The sequence below is a fragment of the Cydia amplana genome, chromosome 8 (assembly GCF_948474715.1).
Source record: "Cydia amplana chromosome 8, ilCydAmpl1.1, whole genome shotgun sequence".
Lineage (NCBI taxonomy): Eukaryota > Metazoa > Arthropoda > Insecta > Lepidoptera > Tortricidae > Cydia > Cydia amplana.
Window position 1 is genome coordinate 9,909,672 of NC_086076.1, and position 23,347 is coordinate 9,933,018.

A 23,347-nucleotide genomic window follows, 5' to 3' on the forward strand; every position below is an offset into this window, starting at 1 on the left:
AAAAACTTTAAAATATATTCGAGATTGCACTAAAAGAGTGTAGTTTTTTTTATTTGTTGTGTGTGCAGTGCATTTAACATGGTTAGAAAAATCAGTGCACTCGTCTGCTGCCTCTGCGTGTTTGGAATATCGCTTAGTGATAGCGCGATTTCGGCTGAAAGTGTGAGTTTGAAAGTAACGTATTTAATAATATACGACCAGAAAAACAAAACTTGTACTCGTATTCTGTAGCCGAACGTTAAGGATAATAGGGCCTATATATTTACTGGCTATGATTTTAATCGCCTAAAATCAGCCTCGAGATAATTTTCGGGTGTTTACAGATTGTCGACATCTGTATCACCAATGCTCTCTTCGGGAACAGAGAAGAAAATTTTTACCATAAAATTTTTCTATAGAGCAACTTACCAAAAATAATACATTAAAAACTTTCAATATAAGTCTATAATTCCAGAGGTTGGTAATTTACTACAATTAATATGTACTTAGGTAAGATTAATCCAGATATAGTGATATTTTTTTTATCAAACCAGTTTGCATTATACCTTTTGTTAAATCTTTAAATCCTTATATGAAACTAGATCTCTGGCCTTTGTGAGGTGTATAGAAAACTGCTCTAGTTTCTACGCCCGTTTCTAGTGTGTGACCTTAAAAGTGAGACCATTATGAGCTTAATTGTGACGCATAGGACGCATAGGACTCATACACGTAGTACGGGAGCAAGATAAAAAAAAACACTAGAAAGCTATTAAATATGCTATTAAATAGCACCAGCAAGCCTAATCTAACATGTAGGTACCCTAATAACATAAACAGTAAATAATACGAGTTTTTTTTTGTTGTCCCAAACACTTTTTTTTCAAATTTGGGTTTTTTTATGTTATTTCTACTCAGAATCACGAGCTCTTTCTATCCTGATAGGAGAAAAAAAGTGTCCTAAGGTTTTTATTTCCATTCCGTCACCATTTTTCATAGACTTTGTATGGTGGTCGCGTAATGGAAAGATCGAAAAATGTATGGAAATTTTGGGACACTTTTTTTCTCCTATTAGGATAGAAAAAGCTCGTGATTCTGAGTAGAAATAACATAAAAAATTCCAAATTTGAAAAAAAAAGTGTTTGGGACAACAAAAAAAAAACGCACATAAACATCTAACTAAAAGGTACCTACGTGGGGTAAGAAAATATAGTAGGTATATTTGACATTAATTTATGTGTGGGTACTATTTGTAGCTGTAAAATAGTTTACATTGATACTTAAAGTCTATTTTTTTATTCCGTAGACTGAAATGACAGTTAATAGTATGAACATGAAATGTCATTTCATACTATTAACTGTCATTTCAGTCTACCGAATAAAAAAATAGACTTTAATTATGTAGCAACGATTAAATGAGACAATAATCAAACCGTACTGATGCCAAAGCTAACTATGCAAACTACTTAGGTATCCTCCTTAAAATGTTAATGTTAATTGTATTTAAATTTAAAATAATAAACTAGGTACTTCTAATATTGTCACAAGAAACGTATTAAGCCGTTGAAGCGTAACTACGGAAAGGTTGTTTACACTTTTTATCAGTTTGTTGTCAACTGACCAAACTTTTTACTCGGAAATTCAATGTCAAACGAATTATTTATTGCCCTTCAAAGTTAAACTATTTATTTTATCCATCACACGATCTAATTCAATGCCTGGAATCATGACTGATGGTTAGGATTTTAATGTTCTTTACATAAATCAGATTCTCTACAAGTACATATCATCAATTATTCCATGAATAGAATGAGGTAGGTATTCTAAAAATTAAAATGTTATAATTGCCATGAATGTAATTGAAACAATATATTGAGTGCCATTTTAAGCACCTGTGAGAGTTGTGTGTGACAGGAAATAAAACAAACTAGAAAATTAGAACAGCATAAAGTCTATTTTTTTATTCGGTAGACTGAAATGACAGTTAATAGTATGAACATGAAATGTCATTTCATACTATTAACTGTCATTTCAGTCTACCGAATAAAAAAATAGACTTTACCTACATTACCTACAGCAGTCACTCAAAAAAAATAGCAAATTCTTAAAAAAAAAAGATATGAACTTAAATAAGAAGCACATACTTATTTGGAATTTTTTACTGTTTTCACTTTCGTAAATAGAATCATATGATCATGTAAACAAACAGCATTAGGTACACCAAGCATGCCAATCAATCATTATGCACTCTTAAATCAGCTGTACAATACTTTGTACAAGTTTTACGCAATTGCCGATAACCAGTACTGCAAACGCAAAGTCAGGTGTACCCAACAATTGGTGCGTGGAAACAAACTCGAGAGAAAGTGAGCGCGATTCGTCGTGGTGCGTTTGGCGTATGCCGTATGCTAATTATAGTAACGCGACGTGTTTTAGTGTTTAGAATTGACAGGTTAAATGACGTTTATATTTTTCGCTCTATTTTCCTTTTCTGTTAATATATGAACCAGCAATGTTATTAATAATGTATTGGATATATCGGCATTTTAATATGTAAAAAAATATCGCAGGTAGGTATAAGTTGCAATATCAGGAATATTTTAGAAGTTATACTTTAATGAAACATAAGTAGAAAGAAGAAAGAAAATGTTTATTCAAAACCCAACAAATTATATTTTGAATAACGAAGGGTGACTCCATCCCATCACACACCGGACCAAATGTATAATGAAATTTGGCGAACATATTTCATCTACTTACTTATACATATATTAACAGAATAGAATAACCGTTGATTCCTTATTATTATTTAACAGAAAAAATATAAATATCTATGCGGACGAGGTCGCAGATAAAAGCTAGTATTGCCACGTGTACCGCGGTATAACTTAGCTATGTATATATATAAATGCAATAACAAGTGCTATGTATATATATAAATACATAGCACTTGTTATTGCTAATAATAATTTCAACGATGCTCAACACGTTGCACAATTTCGCGCTTCAGCGACGCTACCAGCCTATAATTTTGTGGTAACGCGCGAACAGGGTAACCATTTAATAATGGGTAACCAAACGTAATGAACAATTTCACTGAGAACCAAAATGTTGCCAATCTCTGATGTAACGCGGGAAGCTTACGTAAAAGTTTTATCAATCAAAACTTCATAGTTTAGGATACCAACTTATTTTTACAAGATGGCGGAGGATCAAACTGTTAAATACGTACGCGGCCACCTCGCCTACTCAAGTCCATATATAGTCCAGCAAGGCTGTACCCACCTCTGGCCGTGGTGACTCAATTCCACAATTATCTCGTCACCGAGCTTAAACCAATAGTAACTTGCTTCCAAATAGTGTTAGGTATAATTCTATTTAGATACAAAATAATTTAACCAGTAAACTCGAAAACGACCAAAAATGTTACCTAACTAATAATTAAATTTAAAAACATCTCACTTACCTATCTGTTTAATGCTGATTGCATCTACTCCTAACGGGTTACAAGAAAATGGTAATTTTATTGTAATATTTTTGAAACATTTATTTTGTTTAGGTAGGTACTTATTTATTATATAAATATCTTTCCCTTTTCTTTATATGTATAATTATATATTTTAACAACAATAAATACAAGAATAAATTGATCGAAGAAAAGAGAATTAGCCACACAATTATGATTTACAATTTTGAAATACTGCTTCCCTACTCGTAGGCAACCTAACCTGCTCACATTTAGCAATATCACCATCCTCAGAGGACTTTCCACATCTTTACCAGTACCAGTTTCACCTTTCCTGACACCCGGGATGGTATTTAGTACGTTAACTAGTTATGTAAGTGGTCGACACACCAGTCTGTTTGGTCATAATCAAAGAATATAATACTCATGGTCATAATTGAGCAAATGTCTACATAAAAGATAAATAATACACACAAATTATTTATTGTTATTATTTACCTACTTGGTGAAGGAGTACCCTACGAGGGGGTCTTATTACTAAAATATTTTCCAGGATATAGTACCTGCTACTATTCAATCTATTCATAATATGCCCTAATTATGTGAATTCCAAAATCAGTTATAAAATGACCTATACCTGGCGCCTTAAAGTCGCTTTGTAGTTGTTTTTTTTTTTTTTGATGAAAATGAAGAGACTTTAATTTAGCCATTTTCGTCATAAACATTTTAGGCCATAACTTCACCAAGTACATACAATTCTTACTTTTTTAGCAGTATTTACGGTTGATTTACGGCTGTTCTGTACAATACTTACTCGTATGTAATTAGCATGATTCCCACATGATTTTACGACTCATGGAAAGTAGCTTTATCACTCACCCACGGTATCGATGTGGCGAAAGTACACTGCTAAAAACTTTGGAGTTGTAGAAATCGAGTCAAAGAGGCTTTTGTGATATATGATCTTAAATTGACATCATGCCTAAATCAGCTTGTGAAGCAACTACAGCACAGACAAAATTAGGGCACCGCGACAAGAGTGGTAGGTAGATGGTAAATAAATATTATACCCATGCTATTTACTTATCATCAATGTCAAATGGATGTACCTAATAGGGATCATAACTAGCCAATATCCCCATCATATCTAATTTATGTATCTTTATTTTATGAATAAGACTTAATCTAGTAAGATTTTTTATTTGGTCTAAGGGAACTGAAAGTATTAGTTTATTTCGTGCGAACAACTGAACAAAAAATCGTTTAGTATTCAGCGCACTCTTCTTTCATAGTTTTAGCAATACCTTCCAATACGGTTGGTTATGAATGTTATGATTATATTAGTGAGTCTAGGTCAGCGCGGGTTACAAAAGTTTACTTACACATTCACGACTGGAGTGCCTGTAGCAACTGGGTCAGCTAGTGTTTGCTGCTTTACCTAACCGGCTAAATTATAGGTTCAAAGGAGTGCCAGTTTGCTATGCTAACCATTCCGTGGACCTACATTTTTGAAATGCAATCAACCTTTTGGGTCAGTATTGTCATCTCATGCTATTGTTTTTATGGGTCAGAATTTTGATGTTACTGTGTTCAAATTATCCAAAAAAGGACGATTGAAGTTGCATTGAACTACTTGTCAGCCTTTAGCCACGAATCTGGGGGCACGGCAGTGCCCCCGCCAAGTCGAGCGCGAAACAAACACTGCCGTACCATCCTTTACTGGAACCATTTCGCCGCATTTTCAGGCCCCTATTTGAGAACCTCTGGATAAGACCAGAACGCAGAAATTTTCGTCATCCAGTAAGCTATAATCACATACTTAAAATCCAAAATTTCAAGTCTGTAGGTCATTTAGTTCCGAAGTTAAGCGAAAGCAAAGTTTCGCAATTATGACACGCATTCATTCACTCATGATCATCAGAATAGAACTAGTACTTCCCATAAACTCAGAGAGCTGAAATTTGGTACAGAGTTAGGGTTTAATGGCCACATAAAGGGTAAACCTAAAAATATTGCAATATCAGTCGCGTTTTAAAGATCAAAGAACTGCATAAGTAAGTTTGTAATCCCATATAAATATATGATATTACAAAGTTACTGTTGCAGTTCCTACAAATAGTAGGTAAAGTAAAGGTACACTACGATGTACGATGTGAGTATGAATGAAGATATGTTTAGTTATGATATACTCGTAAATATGTGTAATGCTCAAACTGCAATTAGCGCTAGCGTTATGTTCAATTAGAATTATTTTTAATAGGTGACGATGATCCTGTTGTAATTATGCAGCCGTGCGATGGTAATCAAAGTTGTGGTAGGTCTATATAGGACCTGTGAGTAGGTAACTATATACATATTAACTATCTGCATGACAAACTATACTCTTATTTCCTCGTTTTTCTGAAAATATTAAATATTATATATATTAATTATCATATCTAAACTAACGATCAGAAGGTTAGACATAATCTTAAACACGGTATTACTTAATACCTATTGTTTTAGTAGTTGCAGTGAGTAGGAAGAGACAATGGGCAGACAGGTGGTCATTGTGCCGCCCAATCTCCCATGCCGGCAGATTGAATCGTAATCGCAACGGATAGCTTTATTCAAACAACTTCCTATTTAAGTAGATTCATGCGGAAGTTATCAGTATGCAGTCAAAAAATTATAAAACGATCTAAATTGGAATTCAATATGAGTATCTTAGCATTGGTAGTATTTGAGTTTGGTTTTACTGAAATATTCATAATTAACAGATATGTGTTTAAATAAGAAATTAACGTAACTACTAAGAACTTTGATAAATAGGTGTACAATTGATTAACGTTAGAAAAGAATGAAAACCTATAGGTCTAAAATGACAGTCAAGAAATTGTGTCAAATACTTACACTTACATCGAAATAATCAATTAGTCATAGAGTTCAAATTACACGAGTATACTTGTACCTAGTGACTACAGTTAAATTTACAAATTTTATCTTTATTGAGATTACTAAAGTTACCTACCAAGTTTCTTATCTAACATATATCGCGAAATTATTTAAGGAGTCGTTTATAAATGTCACATAATTAGGAAACTGGAAAGGTCAAGGATTTATATCCACATATTCGCAAGTATACTAGATCAACTAAATGCCAATAAATTAGCAATTAATTCTTTAATAAGAACTATAGCAACAACATTCACTTTCGTGATGGAAGCTAGGTTGATTAACTAATAGGTGCTAGTTAATTTCATGCGAAGTCTACATTTTTAAAATGTTAGTTCATCATTCAGCATCAAAGATTTTTCCAAAATTAGACACCGGTTACTATTACTTAATCCCCATTTAATCCCTATACTCCCTACTTTTTAAGAACTTACGATGAATACGAATTCCAGCTATCGACTACCTACTTACTGTATTAAGTCTGGCAAACACTATGAGTTTACCTTAGCGCTAGGTTACTTTTTTTCTGGCCAATGTAAGCATTATTTAGTAGTTAATTATAATTTATTAACGTTTACAGGAAACGAGATGTAGGAACCCGCCGACAGCGCCGCAGAAGATCGAGCGAGTCATCACGTTGTGCCAAGATGAGATCAAACTCTCCATTCTCAGAGGTGAGTAGAATGATTATTTTTTTTTTTCAGAACAACAACAGCCGTAAATATAACTAAGACATATTAATGCTTACATAAAAATAAGGCCAATAACAGTCATCCATTGAATTACATTGTATAACGATTAAAAATAGCAAAGATAAGAAAACAACGAGAATGTACAATACACACAAATGCTCGATACGCTAGAAATACTATAAACCGGTTGTACAAAGTTTAAGTAATGTAGTTAAAAATACCTACTTCTGATACAAAACAAAACCATGACATTGCATCAGTTGTAAATCAGACACCAGCAGACATTCACAAAAAATATTAAGATAAACACCATAATGTAGTACTCAAACTGAAGTTTTATTGTAAGTTAGAATTATTAGGAGTTAGAATTTAGAAAGGTACCTACCTATAACGTACAACTAATTGCATAACCCTGGCACCCAGGAGCACATAGCTAGAAAAAGTTATGATGTAAAGAGATATTGTAATAAGATGTACATATTTACTTTTTTATTTATTTTTTTATTTTAAACTACAACTTCGTGTGATACCTTCTAAAATCATAACTTGCATCGTTAGCTCAATAATATCTACGTATAACGCACCTGCGAGTACTTTTTTTAATAAATAAATATTATAGGGACGGCGTAGAGCCGTTTTTGAAAAATTGCGTATTTTTATGTCTGATTACCTACCACCCGAGTCGGTTGCATTGGTCTAATAACTGTTATAGACACCTAGTCACCACTTACTGATTAATTGGTTTAATATCTTAGATACTTTTACTGAAACTGTATAAAGTATTTGCATAAGTAGATTGGGTATATATTTATAAAAAGTAATTGTAGGTAAAATATCAATATGTTGGGTAAAAACAATATCAAACATCAATTAAAATATACAGTAACGATCCAATAAAAATACTTATTACCAAATATTTTTATTATAAAAATAAAAATTAAAAATCATACCATAAATCTGAAGATAAAAATCTTGCGAAAATGAAGAAGTGTAAAAGTAACAGTAACATACGATTGAACTTGGGCAAGTAACCTTAGCAACCGTCCGATAATCAGGTACAAGGTAAGCGCAGAATGCGTTCGGATTCGGACTTCATTCGCATCTAAATATGCTAAGTGTGTTCGACTACGACTATTCATTGTTAAGGCTGGCCTTGCAACAAATGGCATGCAACTAGAGATAGACGCTGGCTAAGTAGGAGAAACGAAAACAAGCTAACGATCAAATGCCGCAATGTATCGCAAATCGCATGGGATTATCGGTGTTGTTTGTAGAGGCCATCACTCAAGATGACTATCCGTCCGAGCATCTATATTCAATACAGTAACACTGATGTTGTCCTCTGAGTTCTTAAGTTGCTAGTAACTAACTTTTTTATTCATTAATGATCTGTAAGCTCAGGGTATTCTAGTCTGTACATCCTAGATCACAAACAAATGAAGCTATTTTAAACGAAATAAACCAAATATAACATCAACCGGTTATATAAACTATTAGAGTAAGTACGAGAAATACGTACATAATTGGACGCCATGCATGTAACTAATTTAAACAATGACTGTATTGAAATGCCAACCAGAAATATAAAACGATATATTTTAAGTGCACATCGCATTTATTATATACCTAATTAGCTCACAAGGCCAATTCCGCATGTTGAACCGAAGTGAAGTATTAGACAACTTGTGATATCTACGTAGGAGAACATACGAATTGCTGAAGTCATATTTTCTTCTTCTTATAACTCCATGTTTAGTTTATTAAATAACTCAGTGACATTATTTTTTAATATATATGTAAGTATTTATTTATCCACACAAGCATTACGTGGCAGTGAAATGTCCAGCAAAAAATGCTACATTTATACAGGGTGTAATCTAAAACGTGATACAAGATAATCAAACCTGAATCTTTTCATGATTTTGAACAACTTTTACTATGGGGTCAACTTTGTAAATTAACAATAAAAAAAATCTTTGCCATACATTTTTGTCTACCTCTCCTTGACCATTTCTATGGAACAACTCAATTTTTTTTTAATATTACAAAATTGACCCCATAGTAAAAGTTGTTCAAAATCATGAAAAGATTCAGGTTTGATTATCTTGTATCATGTTTTAGATTACAACCTGTATAATGAACTATTTATTTATTTTAAATTTTGAAACTTTTTTAAACGCAGGAAGGCACTTTATATCCGCTTATTCGGCAACGTTTTAATAGACATAACAAGCCCTTGTTTTTCTTCATATGTTTCTAACCAGCCGGTCTAGCCAAGCTGACAATCGCTATCGCTTCGACAACGAAACGCTTTGTGTCTCTCTATCACTCTTCCATATTAGTGCGACAGTGATAGTTGCGTTTCGATCGCTACGGAGCGTTAGCGATTGGAACGTTGGCTACGCGGTCAGAGTCATTAACACTAAGCGCCTATAGATATACCTTCCTTATTTACTTTGTATGTACTTATGTTAAATAATGTCATGCCATTCCATAAAGTAATTGTTAACATCGATACACCTAAGTATTGTAGTTTTAATACATTGTAGATGTTATCTAAATGACTAAGCTGCACAGAAGTTGTAGTTGTAAGGTTGTAACTCTTGTGTTATATGTTCTAGCTCAAGTTGTAAACAACAGCCTAACTAGCAATGTGTACTTGCCATGCATAATTTGATAAATATTCTAGAAAAAAAAATTAACCGCTAAGCTTAGAAATAAAGGAACAGTGGAAAATCTCACTGGTTCGGGCGAGACTCGAACTCGCGACTCCGAGATATCAGCCCGCCGCCGCTCTCCGAGACTTACCCGTTGACAGGGACTATGTCTTTTATATGCGCCTAGGCTTTTAGGGAAGTACCAAAAAGTTACAGCAAATTCGCCTCTCGCGTAAAACAGTATATCAGCACAGTATTATTAGGTTTAACTGCAATACGGATATGATGATGATGGTCGCACTTATCTACGTGCGTGTGTCTCTCGTTATTGACGGTGTCGGTCTCTTTAACGGTGTTAAAAAAAAATATCACGAGGATAACGCCGGAGCCATCATAAACCTGCAGTACGTACGCGAGTCAACTTCGCGACCAGTAATAACTTTACCAAAGATCTCACGTTTACTGGTTTATCCGAAGATAAGGCGGTTGTCACAATGGACGCGGATCACCGGATCATAACTGCGTAAGCTCTCGGTTTTTGTTATGAATAGGTACAGCTAAGGCACAGTAATACAAACGTGACATGCCGAACGATCTAAAAAACGCAATATCAAGTCGTTTTGTCGAGTGTTACGTATGATTGCGCCTGTTACTTTCACCGGTGATCGACCTTGTCCGGAACCCGGCTTACCTTCGGACAGAGAGCGTACCTACTGCCCTATTTTATTTCAAACTATTTTCCTCATAATTATATTAACAGCATTTTTGAGCTCTAGTCAAGCTTTTATAGTTATTCTAGTTCGTTGATGACGGGGCATCAAACATGCGGGGGGCTAGCCGGAGCTTTTACTATTACTATTATTGGATATGTTGGTATCGTTATTCAAATGACAGTTTAATTTTTTTCATCATTGGGCCAATGAATTAAGTATCAGGTATCAGTATCACGCTTCAATTGCCATTATTTAATACATGTACGTTATTTGTGTTTTTTTTTTTTAATACCTAAATGGAAAATAGTTTTTAAATACATATACAATTAATATAAACAAATACATATAACGCTAGCAAAGTGATTTATGGGCAATTCAGAATCAAAATATTTAGGTACAAATACTTATCTACAGGAGGTTTATTTGATTGCATGAAGAAATGCATTGTTGCATCTAAAGCATGCTGTTTAACACGCACTAACACTGATAGTTTAAGATTAATTTGATGATTAATAATTAAGCGTCGTTATTAACGCAATACTAATTCGGACCTACATTCTGATTATTCGTGTTAAATAATCATTTTACCTTACGTAGACGTTCGTGGAAATAAATAATGGTTCCAACTTTCAACAGGTATACGAATATGAGCCAATACTTTTAGTTTACCTTTTTGCATTATATTCAATTCACATTTAGTTATTGCCTATTGGAGAACTTTACGATCATGTTTCCGTTTGCCACTGTAGGCAACGGCCAATTTACAATAATTATAGGGTATAAAACGAATTGAAATGAATTTATTATAGGGAATTTAAGAATAAGGTCAGGGGTTTTATTTTATGTTCGCCTTACAGTTACAAGTAAAACAAACAAAACTACAATGCATCTGCGTAGTACCTTTGCTAACTTTTATTATAATAAATTATAGTTCTTTACGATAGGTAGTCCACAAGTAGAGTAAAATTCATGTTCATCAAGTTCATGGAAATACTCTCTATTTTTAACACGGTTAGTCATTTTTTTTTAACGATTAAGGTACTCCCGTTGGGATATCCTTATGTCTTATGGTTGCGTTACACATAGGTATTAAATAAATACGACTATCTCTTAAAATACTAAAATGGTTAATGAGTTACAAAAGGGACGGATATTTCGTGTCGGCAATAAATGCTAGAACTGAGGCTGGGCAGACTTTATTGGCAATAACTTCAGTTTGGCAACTTCCCCCGAATCGGTGAACAAACGAAGGAAGCATGCGCAAGCTTCCTGTAATACTCATTACCAGCCTGCGTACCGTTTGATTTAGTTGTGATAGCACCTACAACGCATATAATTCCTTTGGCCGAACGTATCAAAATTATCGAAACAATTGATATGGAACTGCACATTTGCTCAGTCAATAATGGATGCAGGGTGTAAAAATTGAACGTGAAAACCTGCAATCGGTCTTAAGACTCTTAAGTTAATTTACTCTATTGAGTTCCGATAATTAAGCAGTTTATATTTAAGTTACGTGCATGAAAGTGTGTTAGCGTACCTATGCTATAAAATTATATGTACCTATATGAATTAGGTTCAATAACTGCAATACTATTTACATGGTTAACTGCTGTCGTAATACAGTGGAATCAATTTACTTAATACTAATTATAGGTCCTTAACTACGCTTAACTACGTATTTTTTTAACATTTCACCCTCAATCAAACTTGGCTGGTCAAGATTACTTTAACGAATTCTTATTAGATTTCATTAAGTTTTCGCTCGCATCAACCGAATCGCGTTAAGAATGCTTTTAAATGATACAAGAATTGCGTTTGCCCATTCGGTGTGACGCGATTGATTTATTAAGCTTTAATTTTTTTTAATGAATCCAGGACACAACCACAGTTAATTTAATTATTTAAACAATAAATACAGCATCAGTCATAAGTAGGTAATAAATAATTACCTGTGGTCTAAACCGGATCATAACTAGTTAAAAAAAGCGTATTTACTTTGATTAAGTATGCTGTATTCAATGAATTATAAAATGTATCAACATCAACGGGTACCTTTTAGTTCAACGTCTCAAATGTATCCGTAGAAAGCTGTCTAACCCAGTATTTTACGGCAGATATCTAGTATACCACAGGGATGATGACACCTAAACCACGGGGCGGACACGCCATACATCAAAAATCATTTGCGTTTATATGTGTGCACGGCACCTCTGTACACGCGTCATTGTGTAGGTATGTGTGGGTAAGTCGCTTTACTGAGAGCACGCCAGAAGTCCGCCAGATTCATGTCGCGGGGCGAGAACAGGGCTCAGCACGGTTCCATTTTTATCGACTATCACTATGCCCGTCACTTTCGCACTTACATACTTGTTAGAACGTGACAGACATGGTGACAAATGATAAAAATGCGACCGTGCTACTAGGGCTGGACGAGGTAATGCGAGTCGGGGCGGGGCGGTGCGGTGCGTGGCCGTTCTGTATGATAATACTATTACTTATTCTGTGCCTAAACTTTTACCGGTCCATTACCTTTTCGTCTGATTGCGCGCACGGTAAGTACATGCTCCTCGGCTATGATAAGCCACACGAATGTTCACCGCAACACTTGATTGAGCATCGCATGCTTGCTGCATTGCAAGAGTTATGCAACCGGCATATGGGTCACTAGGCATTGCACTCCAAAGTATACAAATTATCGTGTCACTGTAAATAGTATTGCAGTAAGTTTATAGGTTTGGTTCAGTAATGTGTAAATAGTACCCAATAAAAAGTGGATAAAAAATAAGGCAACTATGTAGTAATAAGACAACTTTACTTAACAGTTTTGACTTCACGGTTAATTTCACTAGACTTATATCGACCGGGATATGGACCGTGATTACCTTTTGTATTATTTTCACGGTCAACTTCACTTAATCTTTTAGATTCTCCTGTTCATTATGAGACCTTAAAGGTAGCCCTTTAACTAAGGCAGTTGACAAGAAGTTATTATGGTCAACTACGGACTGGTTGAAGGCATAATGATGATATACAATAAACTAATTTTGATCCCAAGACTCTTTTCCTTTCCTTTTTCTAAACCCCTTCTGGGAAATCAACACGAAAAACACAGGTTCTGAGACTTAGTAATTGGAAAAGTTCAGATGAATTTAACAAAAGCCACAGATCCTAAACTAAACATTTAAATAATGTTCCTTACCTTGCTCAATAACTGAAGTAAGGCAAATAGATATTATACCTACGAATATAACTTGAGAATTCAATAATTAAGTTAAAAAAATTATAGTACCTAAATGGTTAGGTATTATATTAAGCAACTAAATTTTATATAATATTTTTCATTATGTTTATATTAGGTACTTAGTGCCAGCCATGGATTTTATCTGCTTGTGGTAACTGCGTAACTAACCGCTTTACTACATAACCGAGTACGCAATATTCGCTTTCTGTAGAATCGGCGCAATGTTTTCAACAATGGCAATTAAATAATATTAAGGGATATTACGTGCTAATTGTTGTGGCCGGACCGTTGCGTTGTCGCAACGAACGAGTTGGCGGCCGCTGCCTTTTTCGGCACGTTGCTGTGTTGGTGTGCATGACCTTTATTTATCACTTATTTGGACGGGAACGCACCTTATGGAAAGAAACTACCAGGCCATCAGCAGGCTTACCATCAGGCGGCCCGTATGCTTGTTTGCAAATGCAATTGTAACATTTAACACTCATATTAAATTAATATTTCTGTACAACTTAAAGAAATAGGAGACGTTTTTTAACACTACACGGCGCACGTAGGTATTCGTGTGTGTAGAGCAGCTACCCATTTCGGGAGCGACATAAGTATAACACAACCTCACTTCGCAATTTGACGATGATGGCTCTATTTTGCAGCTATTTCGAGCGATGAAATCTCTTTACATTGAGAATACTACGTGACACGAATAATAAATATTATAATAAATAAATAAATAAATAAATTTATTCTAAGTCTCGAGTTAGCGTCCCATAGTCAAAAAAAAGAGCACACATTCATAGAAGTTGTGTGACTTATTCGTCCTTTTTGGCCAAAAAGCATCCCACGTGAGTCGAGCGTGATCTCAGCCGATACAGTTAGACCAGCAGCTACCTTCCTTATTTAGCCTAGCCGCATTTAAGCCTTGTGCCAAAATGACTGCGTTGAGATGTTTTTAACCAACTTCAATTGTATAGAAGGAGGAGGTTCTGTATTCGGTTTGGTGTTATTGGGTTATTCCCACTAGTTACCACCAAGTTGTTATCAGTGGTAACTACTGGGATTTTTTTCCCACCTTTTCCACTGGTAACTGCTGGGAAAAATAATTCCCAGTAGTTACCACTAATATTTTGTTAGAGTTAAATACTAATAAAAACAGTATAAAATAGTATAGTATAAATATAAAGTGATTTTGAATTACCTAATAAAATCACTTGTAAAATAATCTAAATAGATTATTAAAATTTTCCTTACATATTTAATAGTTTTTTTACTAGTACCGGTTAAACTGTTTCAATATTGTTGGGCGCTTTAAAGGCAGTTTACGTAAACACTAATCGACTTAATAATTATTTATTAAATCACTCTATATTTATATTATACTATTTATACTGTTTTTATTAGTATTTAACTCTAACAAATATTTTGGTGGTAACTACTGGGAATTTTTATTCTCAGTAGTTACCACCAAACCGCGTTGGTGGTAACTACTGGGAATTATTTTTCCCAGTAGTTACCAGTGGTAAAAGGTGGGAAAAAAATTCCCAGTAGTTACCATTGGTAACAACTGGGTAGTAACTAGTGGGAATAACCCGGTGTTTTTTAAGGGGTTTTGGATAATTGATCAAAATGTATTCGATTACTTGACTTCTTTCTTTGGTATGATTCTGAATTGTGTAGGTAAAATTCCACTGAAAAAAAATTGGAACACAACAGGAATTAAGTAGTCAAAAAAGAAAAAAGTATTTTTGGATACTGAACATCAAGCCTAGTGACGAATGAAAGCTGAAATCGTAAATTTTACCTCTGCTACCCGGTTCCTTGTATTTCGAGCAGCTTGTAACCTAAGTTTCTTAAGTATAATTTATAATTCCTATACATACTTATAATCCGTAAGTATATAGCAAGTTAAGTAAATCCATTGAACATCGTGACATTTTTTCGAATTAACATACGATATGAGTGCGATCAGTTATAGGTATAGTGTGTAGCTGGTGATACAAATAACCCCATAGAGCCTCCAGAAACAATCGAAAGTGAGCGCACAGCAGTATGCCGTGGTCGTGACAAACATGTCCTAGTTTGCTGCACTGTATAAGTAGATGTAGTGCACTGCATTATTGACCACTTAAGCCGTTTAACTTGAAATGTTACTGAACTAACGACCGTGCGGCGGTGTAGTTCTTAAGCATCTAAATGAATAGGTACGATCGGGCTAGTCTCGGTTAGATGCTTTATTCATGACACAGAGAGCGTGACAGTACACTTTTATATTCTTAGAATTAAAAATTAAACGAATAACTTCATATGGGAAGAAAGTGAATCAATTCATAATTTAAAAAAATCATGTGACAGCACATTTAACGAAATGCTATAGGTAGTTGCTTTAAGAAAATGTACAATTTGATGGTTCACGTGAAACTTTATTGATCAATAAGTAGAAAAAATACAAACCTGCACCTATACAGGGGGTGACAGGCTAATAGCTTTACTTACTGTATCAACCAACATATCTATACGGTATACCTTATTAAGCGCAGGGCATGCACTCATAAATAGTGTGATGCCATAAACGTGTTGTTTGCAACATGATTGATTTTATGTTTTTCAGCGTAGACTAGCGATAAATCAGAAAAACCGAGCATATTCATGTTAGCACGTGTTCTTTTAATTAATGTCATTCCTTCGAGTACTCAATTTATGACCACTTTTGCGAAAAATTGCGATAATAAATCCTAAAAAAGTACCTATTTAACAGTTTTATGGTAAGATGCGACGGTGATTTATTATATCTGATAGGTATATAGGTACTACGTGAATGTTCTGGGATGAGGGTTTTCGCGCTTTGTATCGCTAGCAGATACTATACTCATATTCTGCATCTACAGTTTACATTCAAAATTAAGTACTTATGCCAATATAAACGGCAGTAGTATACCAATCAGGACTATACGGAATAATCGTACATTTTGGTTTTTTTGAATTCTTGTGTAACGGAGAGGCATTCGGGTGTGGAATTTTAATTAAAATTACCTACTTAATAGGTATTGGTCCAATTAGGTGAAATCGATTCAAATCATGAAAATTAAGTACCTAACGATTTAAAAAGCGTTATAAAAACATCAATAACTTTTTTTTTAATTCAATGTGCTTATTAAACATGCCACAAAGATTGGGTATATTTTTGTAATAAGCACACAAGTATAGCTTTTGTATTTAACTAGATATGGGAGGCGTTAAAGATCACCACTGACCAGACGTCGCACCGATTGTTCATCTCAAACCAACGCTTATATAATACAATCATCAAGTACCGTAAAATTCGGGTTCGCGGGGAGAGTTGGGTTATGAATGGGGAGAGAAGGGTTGAAAGGGGGGTGAGATGGATTTTGAAGGCTAATGGAGCTATAGTAATACTCATAATTAAAAAAAACTATCCAACAATCTTCCAAAATCACCTCTGTATGAAAACCCAACTCACCCCAAATACGAGGGAAAATAAAAACTTATTATATCCGGAACACTTATTATACATATACACCATTCAGTTTGTATATGTAAAAATAAAATGTTATCGAGGTTTGAATGTCAGTTTTGCGCCTACTCATCCCATTTTACGATGACTTCCAAAGTTTCTAAGTGTGCCAACTTACAGGGAAAACAATTTCTCATCATTTATTTAAATCATTTCAGAGGCACTGGACGTGATAAAGGAAGAGCACACGATGCCGACGCAGAAGCGACGCAACAAGCGCGACGTACCCTTCACGCACGACGAGAAGCGCATCGCCGGGGTGAGGTTCAACAAGTTACTTAACGTTTACAATCTCAGAAACTACCCAGTAAAACAATATATATTTATTTATATTTTTCATAATTGTTCAAGTTAGATTTTTTTGAATTTCAGCTGAAAAATTCTTAAAAAAAATTGTTTTTACTTAATAACTTATAAATCACATTTACAAATCATGTGAAAACAACTACTTAAATAAAAATCTAAAAACAAATTATTTAATTTATTTTTGGATTTCATACAACGTTGAAAATTTTCAAAGTGGTTGAGCGCCCCCTTGTAGTTGAGATAAAGTTACAAAACTTGGTGTACATTATCAGCATAATAAGTGTAACCAAATAAGGGGGTGCCGCTTATTCTAGCTCGAGTTTGAATTTTTCCCATACAAACGTGAACCACCCGTGTGTACGTAAGAAGGACGGCCTGTATGCATTATTAAGACATTTTTACCTTGTTGTTCCAAATGGATTTTTTTACAAAAAAAATATTTTATGCAATAATATATTCTGCATTATATAACAAAAAATGGAGGTTGTCGCTATCTTCCAAGTATTCATTTTTTTTTATTAAAAAAAAAATTAAGCCTTTATGAACAATAACTAACGAACCTTGATTTTTTTTTAAATGAATTACTATTAGGTGCATGTAACATCCAAATTTCAAAGAAATCGAACAACTATAGCTGGTCAACCAAATCTTGTCAGTAAAAAAAGCCGCGAAATTCAAATTTTTTATGGGACGATATCCCTTCGCGCCTACATTTTTCAAAGGGTATAGCCGGGTAAGCATGGCCAAACTGCCCTTAGCGAAAAAAACAATTTCCTTTTACTGGATTATTAACCTATGTATATGTAGTACTTTCACCAAATATTAAGCCTCAAATGCTTCAGATTTATAAAAAAAATGCAAAGAAAGAAAAATCATTTTTATTTTATTACAGCCAAAGTACTAATCCGATTTCTTTGTAATTTGGGTATGTTGTATATACCATTAAGGTCGCTTTCTAAAAAAATTAATATTGAATTATCTCTTAAAATAATAGTAAAAAATTTAGATGAAAATTTTCAGAAAAATAAAAAAAATACATGCGAGATAGCGACAGTTATCAAATTTACATATTTCATGTAGAATTTAATAATGTTTAACATATATTTTTTTTCAAAAATTAAAATCGGGATTAACAGTGTTAAAAACTCGAATTTGTAACATCCCATAATACCTTCTCTTCATACAAAATAACTTGTACGTTATACTAGAAAGTTATATTCCCAACGCAATTTGAATTTAGAACGCGACTTATTTCGCTGAGCGCGGACCTTAAACTCCGTGGCTGTATGCGGCTAGGGCGAACGGCATTCAGAGATTTAAAAAGCGGCCAAGTGCGAGTCGGACTCGCCCATGAAGGGTTCCGTATTTAGGCGATTTATGACGTATAAAAAAAAACTACTTACTAGATCTCGTTCAAACCAATTTTCGGTGGAAGTTTACATGGTAATGTACATCATATATTTTTTTTAGTTTTATCATTCTCTTATTTTAGAAGTTACAGGGGGGGGGGGGGACACACATTTTACCACTTTGGAAGTGTCTCTCGCGCAAACTATTCAGTTTAGAAAAAAATTATATTAGAAACCTCAATATCATTTTTGAAGACCTATCCATAGATACCCCACACGTATGGTTTTGATGAAAAAAAAATTTTTTGAGTTTCAGTTCGAAGTATGGGGAACCCCAAAAATTTATTGTTTTTTTTCTATTTTTGTGTGAAAATCTTAATGCGGTTCACAGAATACATCTACTTACCAAGTTTCAACAGTATAGTTCTTATAGTTTCGGAGACATACGGACGGACAGACAGACGGACAGACGGACAGACAGACAGACATGACGAATCTATAAGGGTTCCGTTTTTTGCCATTTGGCTACGGAACCCTAAAAAAGCGCGGGAACAGGAAAATAGGCACGAATTTTATACAGAGCGTTAACGATTGAAAAATGTCTGTTCCTTTGATGAATAAAATACGTCACATTCTAAATTCAAATTCGTAAAGACTGCGTTCACAATATACTTCATTCGTTTATGACTACTTAGCTTTGCTTGTATGAAGAGAGAGTATTATGGGATGTTACAAATTCGAGTTTTTCACACTGTTAATCCCGATTTTAATTTTTGAAAAAAATATATGTTAAACATTATTAAATTCTACATAAAATATGTAAATTTGGTAACTGTCGCTATCTCGCACGTATTTTTTTTATTTTTCTGAAAATTTTCATCTCAATTTTTTACTATTATTTTAAGAGATAATTCAATATTATTTTTTTCAGAAAGCGACCTTAATTGTATATACAACATACCCAAATTACAAAGAAATCGGATTATTACTTTGGCTGTAATAAAATAAAAATGATTTTTCTTTTTTTGCATTTTTTTTTAAATCTGAAGCATTTGAGGCTTAATATTTGGTGAAAGCACTACATATACATAGGTTAATAATCCAGTAAAAGGAAATTGTTTTTTTCGCTAAGGGCAGTTTGGCCATGCTTATAGCCGGGTGGCTATACCCTTTACCGCCTTTTTCAACTGTCAAAATCTGGTTGACCAAGTATAGTTTAGCTACAAAAAAATAAAAACGATATTTTTTTTTAGCTATACCAAGGGAATTCTAGGCTTGAAATTTGATAAAACGGTAGATACCGTTTTACCAAATTTGAAGCCTAGAATCCCCTTGGTATAGCTAAAAAAAAATATCGTTTTTATATTTTAATATAAGATATATTATAAGATTATAATAAGACAAATAATCGCACCTAAGAAAGGTATACATTTCAGCTAGGGGCAGTTTCACTATAGGATTCCGGCCAGACCCATTGACTGGAGCAGCTAAGATTTGGAACCTGTACATCTATAGTCGTTATCGTATTGCATAGTCGTGTCGTAAAAGAAAGCGTGCAGTTATTTATAATTGATGTTGCACCACGTTAAAAAGCGAAAGTGAGCGAGTAATCAATCGTAAATATTTAACAAACAAGTTAATAACTAGTTTGTAAAATATAAAATATAACGTCTATAGTTATGGATAACAAACATAAGTTATAAAATATATGGGGTCGTCATTTATAAATTTCATAGTTTGCAAAACTCGTTTGAGCCTTTCCTGTAGACATCTCAAAGTTAAGGGAATCTAAAGCTAACTTTTATGCTGCATAATGGGACAACTTTTTCAGTAGGTACTGTCTTGGAGGATATAATCAAACGGAGACGCCATGTCTGTAATTTTCTGTACAAAACAGTCTGCCGATTTTTGCGGGGGAGGGGAACGTCAAATGTATGCGTAACGTAAAAATAGCCATGTCAGATAAACGTCAGTCCATACATTGTGTATGACCGTTGGCCGCCTATTTTCGACAGAGGGGAAAGCCTGTTAATGGCTACTCCGTTTAGTTGTATCCTCCAAGGGTACTGTAGACATAAGAAAACCGTTATATATATAGACACCTGAGTCGTTAACTTTTATAGTACTATTGTCCACAGAAGTGATCTTTTTCTAACATGTGTTTGACCTAAACACGACTATTCCGAACGCTCTTTATTTTGGATAACATTATTGTTAATCTAATTTGATGTACGTTGGCATATACATATATTCTATGTATTGTAATTTATTAGGAAAACATAAGAATTTAAGTACGCACCATTCTCAAAGTTCTAGTTTAATGAAACTCTTAATTCCTAAATATTCACCCGTTTATTTATTTATTTTTTCAATTTTTTCAGTGCCTTCTACAATGCGTGTACCGGAAGGTGAAAGCTGTAAGTACCTGCCTGTTTTAATTATATGTTGAACTCATAGAGCTCTGGTCAAAAGTTTATTACCGTAGATAAATTATGATAATTACCTATGTAGGTGAATTATATGGCGTTTAATGCGCGACAATAAACGCGATAAAACTAAATGATGATAATATTAATTTAATTATTTTGTGTTCAAACTGATATTTCATTTGATACTGGTATTATGTATTTAAAAAAAACTGTATGTCTCAAAGAGATTACAGATATTTAAGTCCAACTTATACCTTACTGGTTCGTCTATGAGAATGAGATCGTTATTATGCGTTCTGAATAATGAATAATATTTTTTCACTATAAAACGCGACGAAGCCCAAGACATGGAGTTGAAAAGGCCTTGTCTATTTATTGCAGTTGAAAATATCCTGTGGGCATAAATATAAAAGTCGTAAATGTTCTCCATACTTGGCATTTGCGTTTTATTTGGCTACTTTAATTGTATTGTGCGAGTTTCTTATTTAAAAAGCGATGCTTGACCAAGACCTCCACCGCAGACCGCAGCTTAGTGGGTTTTTATAATGTTCATCATAAAACTCTTATGACAGGGATATTTTTACAAATAGTTAGTACTTAATGACTTATACTTATTTTTATTGGATATGCAAATAAATTGCACACTTCACCAATTAATCTGGGCCTGGGTTAACTATTCAGAACTTTTATGAGGTAAGTACTATTTTACTATATAGCATTGGACAAGTTTCATGCTAACACATTCACATTAAAAATAAATTAATAATAATACTAATAGCTAAGCGCTACCTACAACAAAAAAAAGGTCCTAGTCCTGGTTTCAATAGTGGTCTTAACTTAAAAAAAGTATTAATAGCAGTAGAGGAACACAGCAATTAGGTATCGTAAAGTTTACTGTACTGAATCGTAAAATATTATTTTTCTTTCTATGTTGTAATGTAACGGAAACGAGACATTAGGGTGGTCCTTATTTCGTCGAAGTTTTTTTTTCTACGGGACAACTGCTTAATATCGGCCACAAAAAAAAATGTCCGCTACCGTACTTTGAAAATTTGAATGGCATACAAGATGTATTTTTTTATTTCAAATTGTCTTCATGGGACGACGAGTCAGGGTATTTTAATGTGCAATTTGACATAAAATAAAGTAGCTGATTTTTAAAAGTTGTATTTAATTTATGTTTTAGTTTTATGGATTTAGAGGTGCGTCCACATTTTCCGTTCCTAAAATGCGAATAAAAAATGTTGAAAAAATCAGCGATGTTATTTTATGTAAACAATGAGGAATATACTGTTCCTGATGATAAACAAGTATGTACCTAGTTCTGTTTGTCTTCCAGGTGGACGGCTACGGATTCCCGACGCTAGAGGGCCTCGTAGGCCTGTACTCGGATGGCGTGAACGAGCGCGGGTACTTCATGGCGGTGCTCGAGGCCTCCAGGGAGTGCCTCATGAAGAACCACGATAAGTTCTCCAGGACAGTGCCCATGGGTAAGTTGGTTTCCATCGGCGGGGCGAAAGCCTAGGAAACTAGGCGCGGGTACATCACGGCTATGCTTAACGCCATCAAAGAGTGCCTCATGAAGAACTGATATAAGATCTTCTTGTCTCGATGTTGAAGATGGGGTTGTACTAAGAATAAGCGCAGGTAGGTACTTCATGGCGTTGCTTGTCGCCAATGAGAGTGGGCTCATGAGGAACTGATAAAAGTTATCCAGAACGGTGCTAGTGGGTTTGTACTAGGAATAGACGACTGCGGGGCGGGAAGTGCCTCATAAATAATTACATCAAGTTCTCCAGGACCGTATCCATGGGTAAGCTCGCGTCGCGCCTCATTTCCGTTCAGGCTCCCTAAACGTAGTTGGTTTGGCAAGCGGCTTACATATTGTTAATTGTTGGTAATCATTTTATTTATTTCAGACAATGGGCGTAACTGTGACGTATCGTTCGACATCTTCGAGTGCATATCGGACCGCATCGGCGACTACTGCGGAAACTCCGGGCTCTGAACCAAGACGAACGAAATCTTATCCTAAAGCTTTATTTTAGTGTTACG

General features: G+C 34.4%; 1 protein-coding gene across 1 annotated transcript; it reads left to right on the forward strand.

Annotated features, from left to right (window-relative positions):
* The first annotated feature begins 20 nt into the window (after nt 1-20).
* Nucleotides 21-23,347, forward strand: LOC134650289 (general odorant-binding protein 70). The gene is made up of 6 exons (XM_063505249.1): nt 21-162; nt 6,957-7,050; nt 17,367-17,467; nt 21,245-21,280; nt 22,632-22,782; nt 23,212-23,347. Exons 1-6 carry the CDS (start codon nt 79-81, stop codon nt 23,298-23,300), a joined length of 555 nt encoding a protein of 184 aa, XP_063361319.1. The 5' UTR covers nt 21-78; the 3' UTR covers nt 23,301-23,347.

Coding starts and splice junctions, on each gene's coding strand:
- LOC134650289 (XM_063505249.1), top strand. CDS start 79: ATGGTTAGAAAAATCAGTGCACTCGTCTGCTGCCTCTGCGTGTTTGGA. Junction 163..6,956: donor GCGCGATTTCGGCTGAAAGT/GTGAGTTTGAAA, acceptor TAACGTTTACAG/GAAACGAGATGTAGGAACCC. Junction 17,468..21,244: donor ACGAGAAGCGCATCGCCGGG/GTGAGGTTCAAC, acceptor CAATTTTTTCAG/TGCCTTCTACAATGCGTGTA.